General features: G+C 35.0%; 2 protein-coding genes across 2 annotated transcripts; one reads left to right on the top strand and one right to left on the bottom strand.

Annotated features, from left to right (window-relative positions):
• Window positions 1-5,415: 5,415 nt before the first annotated feature.
• On the bottom strand, window positions 5,416-8,137 carry LOC125220994 (protein FAR1-RELATED SEQUENCE 5-like). Its single transcript, XM_048123118.2, has 6 exons — window positions 8,092-8,137; window positions 6,921-7,683; window positions 6,537-6,758; window positions 6,272-6,491; window positions 5,955-6,179; window positions 5,416-5,850 (listed from the first exon to the last, which is right to left on the bottom strand). The coding sequence occupies exons 1-6, from the start codon at window positions 8,135-8,137 to the stop codon at window positions 5,416-5,418; spliced, it is 1,911 nt and encodes a 636-aa protein (XP_047979075.2).
• Window positions 8,138-9,370: 1,233 nt separating this feature from the next.
• On the top strand, window positions 9,371-14,736 carry LOC125220995 (protein FAR1-RELATED SEQUENCE 5-like). Its single transcript, XM_089060357.1, has 4 exons — window positions 9,371-9,380; window positions 9,870-10,021; window positions 13,590-14,317; window positions 14,460-14,736. Exons 1-4 carry the CDS (start codon window positions 9,371-9,373, stop codon window positions 14,734-14,736), a joined length of 1,167 nt encoding a protein of 388 aa, XP_088916483.1.
• Window positions 14,737-20,513: the final 5,777 nt, after the last annotated feature.

The following is a 20,513-nucleotide window of genomic DNA, read 5'->3' as shown; positions in this document are numbered from 1 at the left end:
ATTGGATTCCGTTTAGGGTTGAACGAAATAGGTTTCCAGAATGTTACTTTGTTGTGAATGCAGATTTATGTATGTGTATTATTCATTCAATTGATGTCTTGTTTAATGTTTCGATCCGAGGTTTTAGTCTGTTTTTCGTGATTTTCGAAATTTTATAGCTATTTGCTCCATGTATGAGGGTTTTTTTACACGTTGTGACAGACTATTGTGATTTTTTGTCTATTGGATTAAGTATTGTTGTACTCGAAGTGAATTGGTGATTTGGTGATTTGCTTAGTTAGTGATTTGCTTGTATTAATGTATAAAAGGGGTTATGTTACTGCATGATTCATTTTGTGGATGATTTGGATGTTATTGGTTTAATGCAGTGTAAAGACAAATTTAAATGGCAAGAAAAAGAACAAGATCACAGGTAGAAGAGGAAGAAACTAGAGGGGATACAAGTGAAGCTGAAACTAGAAGTAATCATGAAAATATGAATGAGGAAGAAGTGGAAGCTGAAACAAGCACAAGAATAAACACGAATGAAGAAATAAGAGGACCGGGAGGTGAAGGTATTGTGAAAAATCTTGTAGTATTACTTGTTATATATTGCAGTGGGTCATTTATATCAATGCAGTCTTATTTGTTATATATTGAAGTGGTCCATTTAGAATAATGCATCATGATCTTGCAGTTTTGCATATTTACACTATTGATTTGGATTATATGACAGATCTTTGTCTGACAAAATTAGTCTATATATGAGTTAGTGCAAGTAACAAAATAGATAACAGTGTTCAAAATCTAAGCATTACTGTATAGATTAAATGAACTTTTGTTAATTTTGAATTCTGTTTCAAGTGATATTAGTTATAGCAATTATTGATAATTCATACCTAAATCATGACATGATTAGATACTTATCATTCTACTAGTTAAAATGAGGGACCTACAAATAAGATAATTTATGTCATATTGCTATTTTACTTCTTATACATTGCAGTGCAACATTTAAAATAATGCAGTCTTGTTTGTTATAGATTGCAGTGCACCACCATTTAGGATAATGCATCATCTTGTTGTTTTGCATGCTATATTGCTTTATTTAATGTTATATATTGTTGTATTGCTTGTTATACATTGCAGTACATCATTTAGAATAATGCATCATCATCTTGCAGTATTTGTTGTTCTATATTGCAGTCCATCATTTATGATAATGTAGTATTGAATTTTTTTTTTTTTTTTTGTAGTTTTGATAAGATTAAACAAGGGTGTGAATGCCCTGCTATTCAGATTAAAGCCAGAAATATTTGGAAATACCATGGAGTATCTAAATGGAAAGCAAAAAAGGGATATAATTGACCTGGGGTTTGGGGCACTTCTGAATTTCAAGTTAAATTTCATACCTCCAAAACTAGGATTCTGGGTTGCATCATACTTCAATCCCATTGCTTGTGGGTTACCTATAGGAGGGCCAGGGACAAAATACAGGTACATCGACGAAGTTGATGTGCATTTGACGCTTGGCCTTCCTAAAGGAAGAAATCGTATTGAACGGAAACTCCGGAAGCATGATTTGTCGTGGATGGAAGCCGTTGCAAAGTCTCTTAAAAAACCAAGGAAAAATATATATGTTGATGACATTGCCATCTTGATGTTGAATGAGGTAGATGGTGGTGACCAATTCAAGAGATTGTTCTTGGTACTCATGGAATACTGTTTTATAGAGACCCCAACAGATGGACCTGTTATCCCAAAGATCCTACATATCTTGGATGATTTGTCAATCATCCATCAATACAATTGGTGTGAATACGTCATCAATGTTCTGTTAGATGTGCATAACAGATGGTTGAGCTCCTCTAGCAGATACTACACTGGTCCAATAGTTTTCCTTATTGTAAGTGTAACTTTCTTAAAAAGATTTTTAAAAAATGCATATACTAAAGTTTTTTATGCTTCTGTATGTCAGGGATGTTAAGTGGACAGGATGATAGTAGGAAGAAGAACAGTTGAACGACGTTTCCCATCAATTAACATGTGGGAGTTGGAGGCATTAAAAGCAAGAGAAGCCCTAGAGATCAGTGCTGGTGGATTTGGGCTGGGTTACTATGATGACCGAATGCCACAACAACTTGTTGATGATGACAAAGCATTAATCCGAGCGCAAGAGCAACAAATCTTGGATGAGGTGAATGATATGGCTGGTCCTTCAACTTCAGCAGAAACAAAGCAGCAACACAACGAGGAATGAGAAGCAAGGAAATATACTGCTGATGTCTATCCTGCTGGAAATCTTTTGGCTGATGGAATATTCAAGTTTGCTGCTCTGTTACATGCACCACCAGAGCACATACGTGAAATGAATAGTTTTAAGGTAGCATCTGCAGCGGGGTTGATAATGCTGACTAATGGAAAGAGAGAGAAGAGACGGATGAAAACAAAAGATCAAGTTGAAACACTTGCTCAAAATTTGGATGACGAGGATCTGCAGAATCCTGACTGGCTGGCAGCAATCGAAAAAAATGATGAGTGCTCTAGATAAAAAAATTGAATTGGAAAATTATATGCCTGATTGGAATCTGTTTGATGGTGATGACAATCAAGTAAGTTTTTCTTATTGATAACAATATGTGGTTTATTTATATTGTATTTGAAATTTCACTACACTTTTGCAATTGGATATTGTTCGTAATGATGGTTTTATGGATATGCAGAATGTGCAAGCACAAGGTGGCCACTCGAGAGGTGAGAAATCACCTGCTGCAGATCAAAGTCGTGGAAAGGAAAAGATGGGTGATGCAATTGAAGCAAGAAAGGAGCCTTCACAGGCTACGTGCTCATCGAGCCCAGCTGCAGCTACTTGAATGAATGAGCCTTCAAAGGATCAAAATGATAGTACATCAGCTCCTGTAGAGGTATGATATACATTGCATAACACAATTTGAATTTTTGCAGATTACTATATTATATATTTCACATTATAATGCATTTGTGTTTGTGGCTATTGTAGAATGTCTGTGAAGAACCTTCGAAGCCTCCACAAGGAGTGAAAACTGCAGCTTCAAAGGACACGCAAAAGGCTGATGCTGCATCAAATGTGAATGATCCTTCCAAAGAAAAGGAGGAACATGTATATAATGCATCTTGCCAAATTATACTATGCATTCTTAAGTTTAATAATTGTAATCTTGTTTGCTGTAATTTTCAACAGGGACAAAAAATAATCTCCACCCGTGACAAGACAAAACATAAAGTAAGTGATGCGATCAAATCTCCTTATGCTGTGCGTGTAGTTACAATGTCAAACAAACTTTCGGGGGATGAGAGGAACTGTATTTTTGGATGATGAGTACTGAAATCAATGCCACGTACGTTTTCGTACAAAATTGTTTTTAATACCAAGTATTTATTCAATAATTGTACAGAATGATAACATCCTACATTTTGTAACATGGAGCTGATTGTATTCAACATCAACAACTTCAAAATTACTCATGCTCAACTAATGTCGATGCTGCCATATGCAAGGATCCATGTTGCAGTCATAGATGGGTGGAGTTGTTACTTAAATTTGAATGAGAATTTCAAGTCCCGTACATCACCCAGCAGATTGTTTCTGTCTACTTTCACCTTCGTATGTCTCAAACACTTAATGCATATTAGACTTTTCATATGGTTGTCCTAATTCTTATTTTCTTTGGCTGCAGAGTGGTATAGTTGTGGACCCAAAGACTGATTGGAGCAATGATCAGACAAAGGAGGTCTTTCATGAAAGAATCATTGATGAGCTGAAGTATATCCAAAACTTCAAATGGGAAAATTACAGTCCGGTAATAAACTATCAATACATTGAACTACAATATGATTCTTAGTGGAATGCAATTGAATATACTCATTTTTATGCACCAGGTTTTTTCCCCTATATATGCAAACGACCACTACTATGTGGTTTGTTTTGATTTCTTGAAAGCAACAATCTGCGTGATAGATAATGTTAGATCAGAAGAAGCTGATGTTGGGGTTAGATATGGCGACCAAGTCTATAGGCTAGTAAGCAAGCAATGTTATATATGTTAGTCAGCAATATACAGTATATAAATATGCAAATATCATCAGCTTGACAATTCTTATTTAATAAATTGCAGATAGATTTCTTTGTCTACACTCTGGACAAGTATGGTTGTGCTAGCTACGGTCGCATGCTCCAAAAAGAAAATGTGAAGGTTCTAGAAATGAAATGGAGTGCTAAAAAAGACACTACAGATTGTGGCCTGTATGCAATGCGCCATATGGAGACTTATATGGGCATGAAGGTCACTGACTGGAAATGTGATCTGACAAACAAACAATCAAGGCCTCTGCAGCTTCTTCGAGCCAAATATTGTACAACAATGCTGTATAACAACAACAATAGGGCCTTGAGGTGTGTGTCAAGACTTGCCTCACATCAATATACTGAGGCAAAAAAGACAAGACCGATTGATGTGGAGAATATGGTAGCGGAGTACAAGAACAAACCATCTTGGCGTGCCTCACAATGAAAATAGGGCCTAAGGCTGCTGCAACAATGAAGTCTTGGATGTTTGCCATGAAGTCTTGGATGTTTGAATGAACTTGTGCTGAAACATTTCGTTTTATAGTTTTATTTTGGGGTAGACAATGTAACTGACTTAATTTGGTTTGACTTTTTATCCATAATTGTTTTGATGGCAGTTATTTATAATATGCTTGCATGCTTGAGATTAATTGCAGATCATATTAGTTTATGGGTGTAACAAAGTGTTTAGGACCTATTTTGATTTGAAATCTAAGATTCAGTTAGAGCAGGGAGTTCTATTGGGAAATTATTGCAGTGTAAATGTCATGACTTTGCATAAAAGAAACTTAAAAGAATCATCTAGTGAATGAAATTAATGGAATTTGAGTGAACATTTCTTTAAAGTCATGTGATGTTTTCCTAGCACTTGAAAGCTAATTATACTTCGATTGTAGAGAATACTGACTTTAAGGTTGTGTACCACCTAGCTATAGTTTCGTTTTATTAAACTACATTAGAAAGAACAATTGTAACAATAATATGTAAACTGCAACATTGTTGTGGTAACACAACAATATTCATTGAATAAGACTGCAATATAGGTACTGTAAAAATTTGTAATTAAAAAAGATTGAAGTTAGACAATTTAATGGAATAAAAGGCAACTTGGAAACAATAGTATAAAATTAATAGAAATGAAAGAATAGAAAGAAGAAAATAGTGTGTCTGCACTCGTTTCATTAGACTGCAATATATCTACCCTAATACTGCAATATCTTCTGTATAAGACTGCAACCTGATAATGTAAAAATGAACTAACAATTTTATTTTCCCTTTTGTCGACCACAGTTCCTAGAGTCATGGTGACCAAATTCGCCACATTTTTTACACTAACGCAATGGTTTGCTATTCAACTTTATAGCCTTTTCCTTCGCGGACACCAAACGGATTTTAGAATCACTTTTCGAACCTTTGGTGGACACAACTGATGGTGGCTGTACTCTAACCACAGTTGGCTTTTCAGCAAAATAGAAATCTTTAACTAGTTTATCCTTGTCTGCTGAAGATGGTTCATGGATTCTTGTCATAAGACTCTTCCCAAGCTCATCAATTCCAGCTGAAAACAAATCAATGATGGCACTATCACCATCAAATTTTTTCATGTAACTGAAAAATATGTCAGCAACTTTATTCTTTGACAACTGGTTTGGATCTGATAAAAGTTCAGGATCTCCCAAACATCGAGCTGGTCCACAAATAGCATCAGCTAAGGCAGTCTTCAACCACCTCACATGGAAGTACTTATCAGGTATAACTTCAAAAACCTGTTCTTGAAAACCAAAAATATATGACTACAAAGAATTCCCTCTCTCCCAAACAATTTGCAAGAACATGAATATGAATCCTCACTGGTCGTGTAGGTAACAACCCAAGATTTACTATACTTGTCCTTTATTGTGGAGATCTCTAACACATCATCTTTCAACAAACCATCAGTGCTACAATGGTGCAATGCGTCAACTATCTCACGGTGCACTCTCTTGAACATGTGATCAATGTACTTTGTTGCAGCATGTTTTTCTAATACCAACTGACTGGAGAACGGTGGTATAATAGTTGAATCCATATAATCTAACTTCGAGCTAGAATTTCTCTGTGCAGCCAAGGCATGATCAAAATGAACTCAACTAGATTGGAGCGAGGTCTGGTGAATGTTTTATAAAAGCTATTCTCAGACTCGGAAACAGACGTCGTCCTAATAAGAGACCCCATGCGAAAGTCTCTAAAATAGGCAGGGACCCACATCTCTCTATCGTCAAACATTGTTACAAACCACTCGACATGAAGAAGCTCATAACGCTCCATTATCCCCATCCATGAATCTTCAAACTCTTCCGGCTCTAGCACCTCAGACCACACACAAGCACTGATCTCTTTTTTCAACTCTTCATTTTCTAGACATCTCCTTGGAATTTTGTCGGTAAGTTTAAGCATAATGTGCTACATGCACCATCTATGCTTTGTATCCACCAAAACATCACGAATAGCAGCTCTCATACCTCTATCTTGGTCAGTAACAATCATCTTAGGAGCTTGACCCATGGATTCCAAAAAATGCTTGAAGAGCCAAGAATAAGATTTTGTGGTCTTATTGGATAAGAGTGCAGCTCCAAATGTGACTTGCTTTCCATGGTTGTCCTTGCCCGTGAAGGGTGAAAATATCATGCAATACCTGTTTCATACATATAAATGGTAGACTGCAATATTAGAGTCCAAAAACTGCAATATAATACACAATAGACTGCAAATATTAGAGTCCTAATCTACAATGTTATCCAAACAGAAACCTAACACATGGAATGCAGAATTTATATATAAACGAACAAGGCATTACCTATTGGTATTGTATGTGGAGTCGAAGGAGGCAACATCACCATACAGTTGATAATTCCGCTTAGATATTGCATCGCACCAGAAAAGCGCTTTCAACTCTTTTGAACTCCCAAGCTGATAGTGATATGTGAAATCAGGACATGCCTTCTTTTTCCTTGCCATTTCATCTAACAACATTTGTGCATCAGAACCTTCGACATAAGTTTTCAGACCTTGGACATAATTCCTAAGTTCTGCCACGGTGATTCCAACAGTGTCATAGCCGCCCAAGAACTCATTCAAGAATTTGAATGTCATGGTGGGTCCAATATTGGCTTTCATGCAGTCCCATATGAATCGCCTGTGTACTTCACCCAACCTACGGTTAATATGCATGTAACATCTAAACAGAAGTTCAATCATACTATGATTGTGAACTTCCACAAATTCTTGAACAACATACCCCAAAAATCCAGCCTCAAATACATACTTGAGTGATATTCGCGCCCTACATTCACACCTTTTGGACGTGCGTCTAAGTTTGGTTATAAAACCCTCTTGTGCATGCATCTCATCCATTTCAATCCCCACCTTCAATCCCTCTTTGTTACAAACAAGATATTGCCACGTAACAACATCTCTAGTAGATTTGATTCCACGTTTACGCACATCGAAGCCAGTTTCACGCCCATAACCTTCATAAAAGGCAATACCCTCATCTAATGAATGGAATTTCTTACCAACATAAGGACGGAGTTCGTCGGAGCATGCTGGCACACATGCAACTGGATATAAAGATAAAACATGAGGCTAATTAGTTCAGATACAATTGACTGCAATAAACGATAAGGTGAACAACAATGTGATACACATAAACCAGCAATTACTACAAACTATACTAAACAGAATCAGAATCAGCAGAAACAGAGTATTGCGATGAAATCATAGGTTAACACTCTGCATTATGCTTTATGAAATCGAACATTACTCCTCTACCAATATTGAACAGAAGTAGAAACATACTCTACTAAACAAGTATTCATCGATAACTACTCTTCAACCAGTATTGAACATAAATAGAAGCATAATTTTTCAAACAAAAGATCAATAATCGTCAAAACAGTAAACAAATTCGTCATCACAATCGTCCAATAATTGACCATTATTTTCCAGCTAAACATGTCGATACTCACCTTCAGGAAAAACATCCAAATCAAAATTGATGATCGAGTCGCCCATAGATCTTCAGAAACCTATGAAGAGAGACAACGATTTGGAGATTTCTCGGTTCTCAAATTAGGACTGAAATTGAAAATTCGGAATCCAATTGCAGAAAACGAATTATGGAGAAATTGAATTGCTGAATATGGATTAGAAATTGAAGAGTGAAATTCAGCTCAGTTGTTGATGTTGAGAATCCAATTGCAGAAAACGAAGAGTGAAATTCAGCGTGAAATTGAGAATCTGGATGGAGAATTCATCGATGAATTGAGCGTGACTCTGAAAATTTTTAGCGAGCAATGAACTGAGAATTCATCGTCGCGATCAAAACTGAATTGATCGTCTAATTCACTCTTGAAATTGTTAAGGAATAGAGAATTACTATTTTACCCTTCGGAGTTTTTAATGGGTTCAACTTAATTAAAATAAGCTGCCACGTGGCAGCTTAATAAGTCTAGGATTTCCAGATCTAAGGGCCTAGAATGGTGGTATGATGTTATATTAAATGGTGTTGTCATTTTAGCACAACCCTATATATATATATATATATATATATAGGGATGTATTCAAATACTTTTCATATCTTTTATCCTTTTTCCTTCTTAATCCTAGCCCCACGATTTTGTCATCTGACGGTTAGTTTAATGCCACGTGTCATTTAATAATGCACATTTTCATTCTAATAATGCACAGCGGCTAATAATGCAACATTATAGACTAATAATGCACATTTTCATTCTAATAATGCACAACGGCTAATAATACAACATTATAGACTAATAATGCATTGATCACAACCATCCAATTCAAGGATCCAAGGGTTGAGATTAAGAAGGAAATAGGACACTTAAGGTGCAAAGGAGCCTAACGCACCCCTATATCCCTATATATATATGTATAGGGATGTGATCAGGTCCATAACTCATTTTATGTCAAATATCCAAGTCAATCTCATCCCTTCAATTTATGGATCTGACGGTTTATATGACTCCATTTTATCCTTTTTTTTTAATATTTATAAAAACCATAAAAGGGTTTATATGATCAGATGGACTGTGATATATTATGCAGTTATTTAGTTTCCATGATTCACGCCAATTTTCTAAAGCAAGATTTATTTTCCATTTTGTAATTGAAACCAAAATTCGTAGAATACTCCTTCTTTTTAGTTTTTTTTTCGTGAACTCAACCGCAATAAGAAACTCTGCGCTGTTCTTCATCATCTCAACTCTATTTTTGTTGTTATCAATGATGGAAGAATGTAAGTATTTTCTATGTACACGATTTTTGTATTGAATTTACGTTCTTAAAATCGTTGCCAATTTTGTATATTACAGATCATTAGAAAGATGAATGCATATCGTATTTTGGTTTTGTTTTGCGATTAATTTTTTTGGGATGTGCACGACAATATATGAGTATCGTGAAGGAATTTTAATCGCGTCATGTTTGATGGAGTTATACAGAAACATTGGAATTCGATGCACGTAATGTAACTTGATGAATAGGATAATGTATTTCTTTTTTTGGGGTAGCCTATCGGATTTTCCATATCACTGTGTGTCATTGTGTACCAGATAAGTAACATATTATTCAAGCCAGTTAATAACTATAAATTACTTAATTTGAGTGATTTTCATGTTCATAGCTGTAGTGGTTTTACAATAGTCAATTTTCTGATTTACATTAGTGTGCATGTGTGATTCAATATTGGCCAATTTCATTGGCTGTTTGATTTTTATTTATGCAGTATCATCAGTTGTTCCGGAATGTTCTCTAGAGTTGGAGCCAGTTGTCGGCCAAAAGTTCAGCTCACTGGATTTTGCAGTTGCCTTTTATGACGTTTATGCACGTGCGGTTGGTTTTGATACACGAAAGCAAGGTACGGGGAAGGTGGATAATGTAATAACTTGGCATTACGTAGTATGCAATAGGGAAGGCTTAAAGTGGTCATCATAGGAGTCAGATCAGATGAACGCTCTAAGTGGATTTACCATGAAACAGAGACGGCTATCGAAGAGCTGTGGATGTAAAGCTGGCATATCGTACATTATGGGCTTGCTATTTTCATAATTTAAACTGAGCATCATTTTTGCAATAAGCACGTATTATGTTCAACTAGATCTATGTTGTAATGAATATACGTTGTAGATTAATTGACACAATGAGTTTTCTGTTACATTATTCCAACCTGACATCTAGATTGTATAGAATTTGTTAAAGATTGTTCACGTATACCCTTTGCATTATGTAACAATTAAGGATACACTACATTACTCGTGATGTATCATTACATTATACGTGCTGCATCATTACATTACTAGAGCTTATCGGCCCAAATGTAAAATATGAACTTGAATTTACTGGAACACTACTAGGCTTTTCGACCCCTTTTGCCTTGTCTGCACTAGCATTAATCTGCATTTTTTAACGGCAAATCCTATGTTTTTTTATAGAGTTACATTATAGGCGTTGTATAATTACATTATAAATGCAACATCATTACATTAGACGTGTTGCATAATTACATTACTAGAGCTTATCGGCGCAAATGTAAAATATGAACTTGAATTTACTGGAACTGTACTAGGTTTTTCGACCCCTTTTGCCTTGTCTGCACTAGCACTAATTTGCATTGTTAACAGCAAATCCTATGGTTTTTACAGAGTTACATTATAGGCGTTGTATAATTACGTTATACGTGCAACATCATTACATTAGATGTGCTGCATCATGACATGACTAGAGTTGCATCATTACATTATTAAAAGCTGAATCATTAGGCTGGAATAATTATACTTAGATTCTAAAAAGGGTACCAAAAAGATACATTAAAAATAAAATAGTGATTTACAATCCAAAATTCTAGCCATAAAACACATTAAAACCCATAATTTTCGATCCAATTTTTGAAGCTGCCTTTGATCTTCTTCCCTTTCCCAAGAATCATCAGCACCATCACCGACTCTTGCCCTCTTGGACCCTGTATATAAGTACATAAAATCTACACGACTTAAAACCAACTACGAAATATGGTATTTCACACATGTGTTACTATATAATTATGCTAAAAGAGCATAATGTAACAACACCAACTGCATAATGTATATGCACAACAACCTAAAGACACATTTGTTTACATTATTGCTTTTGTTATCATACATTACTGTCTAAGCACTGTTTTAACGTACTGATTGGGCTTAATAATGTAACGTATAGCACAAACACTTTGCATTCCAGGCCTCATACGAATGACAACAATGTTAACAAATATGCTATACATTATTCTGGATTGCCTATTGCATAATGTATCAGTCTGTTCTTAACAATGAAACAGAGCACATGAAAAAATTGTCACCACAAGCCTTAATCTGTTAATGATGTTACATTATTCAGAGTTCAAGATCACAATCTTTAACAGATAGACAAAGCTTACCATCTTCGGTGTTCAAATTGGTCTTGAATGGTCGCCCTCTTTTGACCATGTTCTTCCCTTTTTCCATCGTTTAGAACTAAATGAATGAAACATTATGTTGGTATTAAAACATCACAATACAACAATTAATCTCAATAATGTAAACCAAAAATCCAATCATGGTATTAACTCAGTCGAATCAATGGACTACAGTGCAGAAAAACAAAAAAAAAAAAAAAATCACCGTCGCCGCTTCAATTGTATAAGCTAGGGTCGATTCTACCGCTGTCGCCGTGTCCCACCGCCGCCGTAGCCGTGCAAAGTGGAGAAGGATTCGCCTAGGATCTTTGTCAACGATGCTAAATTGAGAGTGAGGGAATGTAGTGATAAAGAAGAGTAGGGTTGAATGTGTAGAGAATTTTAGGGAACTAGGTTTTGTTGTCGATTGGGCTGCCTTTTGGAGTGAGAAATCGAGAGTGAGGGGAATGTGGGAGGTTGGTTGCAGTGAATTGGCGCAGATTTTGGAACTTCCATTTTGAAATCGTGTGATTTAGGTGATGTTCCAAATATACCCCTATAATGTAATTCGGAAGTGCTAATAATGTAACACGGAGAAGGATGTACATTATGAATCTCAACCATCCATCAAGTTAATCCTGAGGCTGGAAATACATTTGAACTTAACACTTAAGGTCCACTTGGACCATAATGCTCCCCTATATATATATATATACCCTATATATATATATATATATATATATATATATATATATATATAGGGATGTAGAGTTTTGATCTATGTAAAACCCATTCTTAATACAAAAATACAGAACCAAGCATACATAGGTCATTTTTAGGTCATCGTAAGCTTATTTTTATGTCATTATAATAAGGATGACATAAAAGGATCTTAACATGACCTCAAACCCAAATTTTATAATATGGCCTAAAACTGCTTTATAATGACCCACTGTGTTTTTCTTCAATTATTGACCATTAGATTGAAAAATCTCATGGTCAGGATTTGGTCTGAATTTTGTATTGAGATGCATTTTTGTATTGATCATTTTCCTAGGGATGTATTCATATCCTTTTTGCATGTTTTCTTCAATTGTTTAACTCAATCTGGGCGGTTCAATATCAAGATCTTATTGCCCAAAATAATGCCATTTGGAATTAATTATAATGTTAAAAAAAATCGGTCAGGGCCTTTTAGGAATACACAATCTTGTTAGTTATGGTAACTAGCGTGATTTTCTCTATCAACACATCACAGCGGTTTCTCTGAATTAGACGAAATCTTTCTTCTCTCTCCAAACTCTAATCTTTTCTTCTCCGTTGAATATTCTGATAACTCTCTCCAAGTTTCTAGTGGTGAATGTATCGTTAAGTTGGACAAATTTGTGAATTACAAGAACCGAAAAAAGTTGGACCCTTTGTGATTTTTTTTCTTGTTCTCCAACAATGGAAGAAGGTAATTTAATTTCTTCCACTCCAGAAGTATTGAACTTTGTTGTAATCTTAAAAAAAAACGATTTCTGCAGTATTATTTCATCTGACTCGTTTGCAATAGTTAGCGCTTGTTTAATTTATTTCCTTAGGGATTACAAATCATTGGCGCTAGGGTGTAGTATCAATTAATTCACTCAACAGCGGCCCAAGTCCTCGAGTTTCAGTAATCTCCTCCAGTTTCAGTGATTACTGCTAGGGTTTAGATATCATATTAGGTTTAGATATCATATTAGCTATAGTTCAGTTTTTACTGCACAAACATAATGCACAAACATAATGCCATTGTTGGGGCTAGGGTCTAGTATGTAAGTAAAACGTATGCCGTCAAAGTTGACGAGTTTTAGCCATTGCTATAGGGTGTAGTTCTTCTCTCGACTAGGGTTTAGTATTATGATGAATATAATGTACAAATATGTTTGTATAATGTATTTTATGTGATTAGTAATGTACGATCTATGTAATGCAATGCATAAGTTTCATAATATTTTTTTGTTATGATTTTATGCAATTCTTGTTGTACTTGGTTGTTCTTCGGAGTTGAAGCCGGTAGTCGGTCAGAAGTTCCAGTCGCTAGAATTTGCTTTTGCTTTCTACGATGTGTATGCCCGGGCTGTTGGATTTGATACACGCAAGCAAGGAACAAGGAAGACTGACGGTGTTACTACTTGGTCTTATGTGGTATGCAATAGGGAAGGCAGCAAGAAGTCAAACGGCGATGACCAATTGAATGCACGGTCTGGTTTTTCTATGAAACGTAGACGCTTATCCAAGCGTTGTGGTTGTAAAGCAAGCATTTCGTTCAAGTTCTTCTCTGAAGGAGGGCTTCCAGGTTATATTATCCAGGAGTTCAACGAGGTGCATAACCATTATATGGTTGAGTCAGAGCATCAACAGTTTATGTCACTTAATCGACAGTTGGAAGATGTACACCACCAATTCATCCTTGACTGTTCGAAGGCTAACATAGGTCCTACTCTTACGTTCAAGGTGATGAAGGAAATTCTCGGTAGATTTGGTCGTGTTGGTTGCAATGTTGGGGATATCAGGAATGCTTCTCGAGACATCAAAGCATATGCACATGGGATCGACGTACAAATGGTGTTGGATGATATGGCTAGGAAGAAGGAACTGTCTGACGCGTTCACATATGAGTATGAAGTTAATGATAGTAATAAGTTGGTGGCCCTGTTTTGGTGTGATGGTTTGATGAAGAGGAATTACCATATGTGTGGTGATATTGTGGCGTTTGACTCTACCTATAACACAAACATGTATGCATTATTTACTAATTATACTGCATTACATAAGGTTACATTATAGCAGTTGGATTTTTACATGACTCTCTGCATTACTACGCATCTGTTATGCATTATTCGTTTTTAATGATTCATCTTATGTGCTAGTCATACATAGGTATTGTATGATCTTCACACCATTCACGGGAAAGGACAATCCTGGGAGACCCGTCACTTTCGCTGCTGGTTTGGTGTGCAGCGAGAAAACAGGTGCTTTTGCTTGGCTATTCAAACATTTCGTTGAATGCATGGGTGTTGCTCCAAAGATGATCGTAACAGATCAAGATTTGGGTATGAGATCAACGATTGAAGAGATTCTTGTGGGACTCGCCACAGATGGTGTATGTGGCATATTATGCATAAGTTGTCTGTCAAAGTTCCGGGCAGGTTACTGAGGGACGAAATTTCAAAAAAGAATTCAATGCCTGTGTATGGTCGGACCTGCTTGAACTCGACGAATTCGAGGAACAGTGGAATGGAGTTGTGGAACATTATGGACTGGATTGGTTGGTTCAACACGTTGTACGACTATCGGAAAGTCTGGATACCTGCATATTTCAGAGATTTTCCACTTGGCTCCATGATCAGGACTACCTCGATATCTGAATCGGAGAACAGCTTCTATAAAAACTTTTTGAAGCCACGCGCCAACATTGCCGAATTCTACTTGAATTTTAACAATGCTCTGGAATTTCAGCGCAATAGTAGAACAAAGCTTGACTACCATGATTCAACTGCTCTGCCTATCTTGGCCATTGCCATGCCATTTGAGAAACATGCTTCGACGATGTTCACAGACAGTATGTTAAAGAAAATACAAGAAGAAATTGTTGAGGGTAATGATAGATGCCGAGTGTTGGGCTTTACTTCTACTGATATGGTGGACACCTACAAACTTGGAGACAACAAGCGCAATTCGTACTTGTGAGACACGACAAGACTGACGAGTCCTACTCGTGCGATTGCAAACTCTTCGGTAGGCAGGGATCTGTGCAGCCATATATTTGTTTTGTTTAGGAACAATTATCTAAACTCAACTCAAACTCAAACTCTATTTTTTTCAATTTTGATAATAAATATTACTTCAGTGATCAAGTGCACCCACTATAAGTAATTAATATAAATGTTTAGCCTAAAAAGGCTGACTTTTATGAATTTTAATTTTTTATACATGTAGATAATAAGTAATGACGAGGTTTGGGCATTTTAATGCCTATTAATCATGCATTAACGATTCTAGAATTGTAACTGACATACTACTATATCTTTATTTTCATTATTAAAATTATTTCAGGGGTCAGTGCTCCCTTGGTCTCCATTTAAACCTCCGAACCTAATGTACATATGGTTAGCAAAAAAAAGCCTAACTTTTAAAAAATTTACTAATATTTTCGGACGTCAACAATTATTATAGGATTTTAAACTAACATATTTATAGTTTTGATAATAGACATAATGTGCATGATTTAAATTGAAAACGAGCCAAATCTAAGCCTTAAAAATATGCAAAATCTGTGTTTATCATTTATATGATTAAAATCTTATATTGTAGAATTAAACACTTGATTTGCATGATTTAAACCTAATTTACACATTCTAACGAATAAAACTAAAGTACTAGTACTATATACTCCCTCCGTCCACAATCAATAGATCACTTTGTGTTTGACACGAGTTTTAATGTAGAATTGGTAAAGTAAGAGATAAGAGAAATAAGTAAAGAGAAAAGAAAAAAAGTAAGAGAGATGTAGTGTTAGTGGAATGTGGGGTAAGAGAGAAGGAGAAAAAAGTAAGAGAGAATCTTTCCATATATGATTGTGATTTATTTTTTGTGGACGGCCAAATATGATAATTGTGATCTATTTTTTGTGGACGGAGGGAGTATTTTTTTTTAAATAATAAAAATAATTATAATAATTATGTTTCTTTTTAATGGATTTTCTAAACTCAACTCGAACTCAATCTGAAAGTAAGAAGTCTTAAAGGGTCAATTCGATAAGGAGACGGACTCAATAGAACTTTGACTATATCCATAATATTGTGCGTGTTTATATCGAATTTTGTGTCAGTTGAAAATTATCAACCCTAAAAGATAGAGAGTACTACCCGACAAGCTATTTATTGTCACATAAGTTTCTATTTGGATTTAACTTATATTTCTGGCCGATGTTTAGAGGCTATATAGTTTCAGTTTTGGATTCCAATTAGTTAATTTACTATATTTATTATATGTATGTGCGTTATACATTTCTGAATCTTTAATAGTAGGAGTACTATATAATTAGTGGTAAAGTAGAATTTAGTTGTTAAGATACATTGTGATTTAGTCTGTGTGTGCGAACTGTAATTTTTAATGTAATACTACTAGGATATTGAATTATTGAGTGTTGATAAGTTAATACCACAGTACTAATTAACAGAACAGTTAAATAAACACGTGAGCAACGAAAGTAAGGAACCTCTTCCACATAGATTAGAACTTATTTGTCGTGACTGATTATTCGAATAGAAAAACGTGTTCATATCCACAGCACAACAAATTAACGTTTCTGCGTATTTTGGTAGATGCATGAGTTATTTTGCTTTTTGTGTACCAATCTTATCTACTCAATCTCATCTTTTGAACCAACTAGTATCACACATTTGCGATGCACAGACTAAGATATTTAAAATATTAATTTTAAATTATTTATAAATTAAACTTGAAATATTTAATAAGGAATTACAAAAATTTGGAGAGCTTTGATTCACAGTATATGAATAGAGATCATTTGAAATAACATTTCATTAAGGTCTAAGAAGAATAAAATGAATCAACATATCATAGCAAAATTAAAAATACTACTCCTATATCCTCGAAACTATAACATAAGCGAACTAATTTCTGTATAAAAAATTTATAATCGTGAATAAATAAATTTAAATCAATATTAATTTAAATTAACTTATTACTACTATTTTGTTATAACTCAATACATGTAATAACCACAAATTTAAAAAATTGAAGTGCAATAAATAATAAAAAATAATTAGCTAAATGATTCCAATAATATTAAAATAAAAAAATAATAAAAATTAAAAACAAATTAAATTATAATATAGTTAATTTACCAATAGCATTGGTATTTCCATAAATCAACCTATATAGATATGTTAAAAAATTACTAATGGCCATTTTCTTTAATAAAAAGACAATTAAGATTCTAATGATTACTATTGACATTAAAAGTTATAATTATGATAATACAAAATAAACAAATTGCTAGTAATATATTAGAGTAATATAGTAGAATATAGTTGTAAGTAATATCTATTTAAGTGATTCAAAACAATGAGGACAACTGCATAACCAAATATACGACGGACGAAAAGCTCAAACTTATTGAATAAATTAATAGCTGATCCTTATAACTAAAAGAATGAACTACAATTAGTCAAACAAATAATATTGAAGAAGATTAAACCAAAAGGACAATGATAAAGAGAAGTCTAAACTTGATGAGTAGTCTAATAGTTCATCCTCGTGAATAAATCTAATTTACAATATATCATACTAATAATAATATTAACATTGAAAAAGATTTAATCCAGATATGTTTGGACATGAGTATGCAAGTGGTGACGCTACACAGAAATCTCATCAAAACGTCCACCTTCGTCCACATCATGCCCATCTACCTCATTCTATGATACTATAATTTATCGTCGGGAAAAGTGAAAAAAAAAACAAAATAAAACAAAATTCACAACCGCAATGAAAATACAACAAATAATGAACCTGAAATTGTACTAATAACCCTCATCTCCTTAAGCATTGCACCAAATCTTGTGTGTGAATTTCACGGAAAAGTTGCTTGAATACTAACTTCCCGAGGAAGAGAAAGTCTATAATTAATGATTTTATATAATTTGCATACAAACATAAAACATCGTGTTAAACAACATACATCACGGTAATAAAAATACACACTATAAACTGAGGATATTGTTTGGCTTTATGAGCGGTAGCTTCATAAACGTGAATACAACGAACGTTGAAATTACCGAATAAATTGTGGAAGGCTCTAGATCGTTGAGCAAGGTGTGGACTGTGGAATTGTTCCATGATGTCGACCTTTCTTCCTATGGTATGAACTAAAATATCAAACTTGGGTTTTGTAAGATAAGTAGGAATGTGTGGATAGTAAGCCTTCAAATGTCATATTTATAGGTCAAAAATAATCATGAGATGATTTAACTTCTCCAAATTAAAGTCTATAAATTTTCACCTTTAAATATGAATAATAAGTATAAAACTGAATAATTAATTTGAAAATTGATTGATGGGTGGAAACTGAATTGTTTGACCCGACCCGGGTGTTTTCCGGCATTAAAAATGCTAACAGAGCACGCCTGAAGTAGGACGTGGCAATCGGAGGAATTATGTGAAACGACGTCGTTTCTAACATACAAAACGACATCGTTTCACATGGTAATTTACAAAATCAGCTATATACATCCCTAAACCATTCCCAAATCAAATTAGAACCCTAGTTTCATGTCCTTTAGGGTTCGTATCCCTCCCTTGGTGAATTTGGTCTACCAATAGCTTCAGCCATTTCGCATCGATTTGTGGGTAATAATTACGGTTTTTGGCTTGCGTCTTCTGGGTATTTCGCCGCGATTTCGACGTGGGTTGGTTGAGGTGAGGACTTCGACGTGGGCTAGTTGAGGTGAGGATTTTGAAATTGATTTCAACTGATATCGCAGCGACTTCGACTTGAATTCAATGTGCGATTTCAATTGGTTTCATCCCTCCCAAAATGGAGTTCGAAATGATTTCAATTGGTTTCATCCCTCCCAAAATGGAGTTCGAATTGATTTCAATTGATTTCAGTTTGGTGTTCGAATTTGGAACAATGAATTCAGATTTTTGAATTTAGTTTGGCATTCGAAATTTTCGAATTCAAGGATTGAATTCAGTTTGGTATTTCAAACACCATGGAACAATGAATTCAGAATTTCGATTTCAGTTTGTTATTCGAATTTTTCGAATTCAAGTTTGAATTCAGTTTGGTATTTCGAACATAATGTGTGTGTTTTGCTTGATATTTGTGTTGGATGTCCACATCGTCGAATTCGAGCGTATTTGGCCAAGGCCGCCTAAAGTAGTGGTTTGTAACCACGGCCTTGAAGCGGATGTTGTGACATCGAAGACGGAGGCGAATCCTGGACGACGTTTCTATCGTTGCCAAGTATGGAAGCATGGCGATTGCAAATTTTTTCGATGGATTGATCTGTTTCTGTCGCCAAATAAAGAGTACTATGTTCAAAAATTGAAGATGGAAAAGGCATTACAAAGGAGAGTTGCTATGCAAGATATACATCAAGACGAAGTTTGTTCAAAAAACGATGACATTGAAGCACTCCAACATGTTGTCGACAATCTGCGTTGCACAAACAAAAATCTGAAAATGGCTATTGTGTTTTTTATGTGTTGTCATTTGGCTAATTATCTAGGTTATGTAGTACAATTCCGGTGTTTAGTTTGTAATAGACTATGGACAACTACTTTGTCATTTGATCTTGTGTTTTTATGTAGTCGAATTCCATCACATATTTTTGTGATATTCATGCACTTGTTCCTCTAAAAAATTGTAAATGAGCTAATGCGATGAAACAGAGCATTAGTAAGAACTGGATTATCACATATCAGTAACAAAATAGGACAATCCATCCATTAGTCCAAACTAGATCAGTCAAGCTAAATGACATGGTATGATTGTCTGGAATCCATACAAAATACACAAACTCAATCAGTCAACTGACACAATTGTTTCACGTTTCAAATCCAAATGACAACAGTAGTCAAATTTTCAAATGCCGGTGTGACTTTCTTTTGTAAGAACAGCTCCAGTTATAGCTCCAGTTCCCTCAGTGTTACCTCGACCACGACCTCCACCATGACGACCCCCCATCTTCTTCCAATTCGATCTCTGCCTCTCCCTGGAACAACAGTGGTGCCAGTTCGTGTCGTGGATTGCAGTGGCGCCTTGCGAGGTCTCCCCATTTTGGCCTGAGAGTTGAGTAGTTATTTCACAAGACTTAGAAATCAAACTAAATACTACCTCGGTCCCTGAAAATTTGTCCATTTCACTTTTTACCATTTTTGATAGTGGACCTATATTGCACT

This window comes from Salvia hispanica, chromosome 1 (assembly GCF_029641045.1).
Source record: "Salvia hispanica isolate PSC_SH4W2 chromosome 1, Shi_PSC_v1, whole genome shotgun sequence".
In the NCBI taxonomy this organism is placed as follows: Eukaryota; Viridiplantae; Streptophyta; class Magnoliopsida; order Lamiales; family Lamiaceae; genus Salvia; species Salvia hispanica.
The sequence above is the reverse complement of the archived record's forward strand: the minus strand, read 5'-3'. Positions and strand labels throughout refer to the sequence as shown.

What these genes read in the sequence shown, in the direction of transcription:
- LOC125220994 (XM_048123118.2), bottom strand. Translation starts at nt 8,137, where the DNA reads ATGGGCGACTCGATCATCAATTTTGATTTGGATGTTTTTCCTGAAG. An exon ending in TCCACATACAATACCAATAG is followed by an intron (nt 6,759 to 6,920) that starts GTAATGCCTTGT and finishes TGTATGAAACAG; the next exon opens with GTATTGCATGATATTTTCAC. An exon ending in GTGGATACAAAGCATAGATG is followed by an intron (nt 6,492 to 6,536) that starts GTGCATGTAGCA and finishes CAAAATTCCAAG; the next exon opens with GAGATGTCTAGAAAATGAAG.
- LOC125220995 (XM_089060357.1), top strand. An exon ending in GTACGGGGAAGGTGGATAAT is followed by an intron (nt 10,022 to 13,589) that starts GTAATAACTTGG and finishes TCGGAGTTGAAG; the next exon opens with CCGGTAGTCGGTCAGAAGTT. An exon ending in TCTACCTATAACACAAACAT is followed by an intron (nt 14,318 to 14,459) that starts GTATGCATTATT and finishes AGTCATACATAG; the next exon opens with GTATTGTATGATCTTCACAC.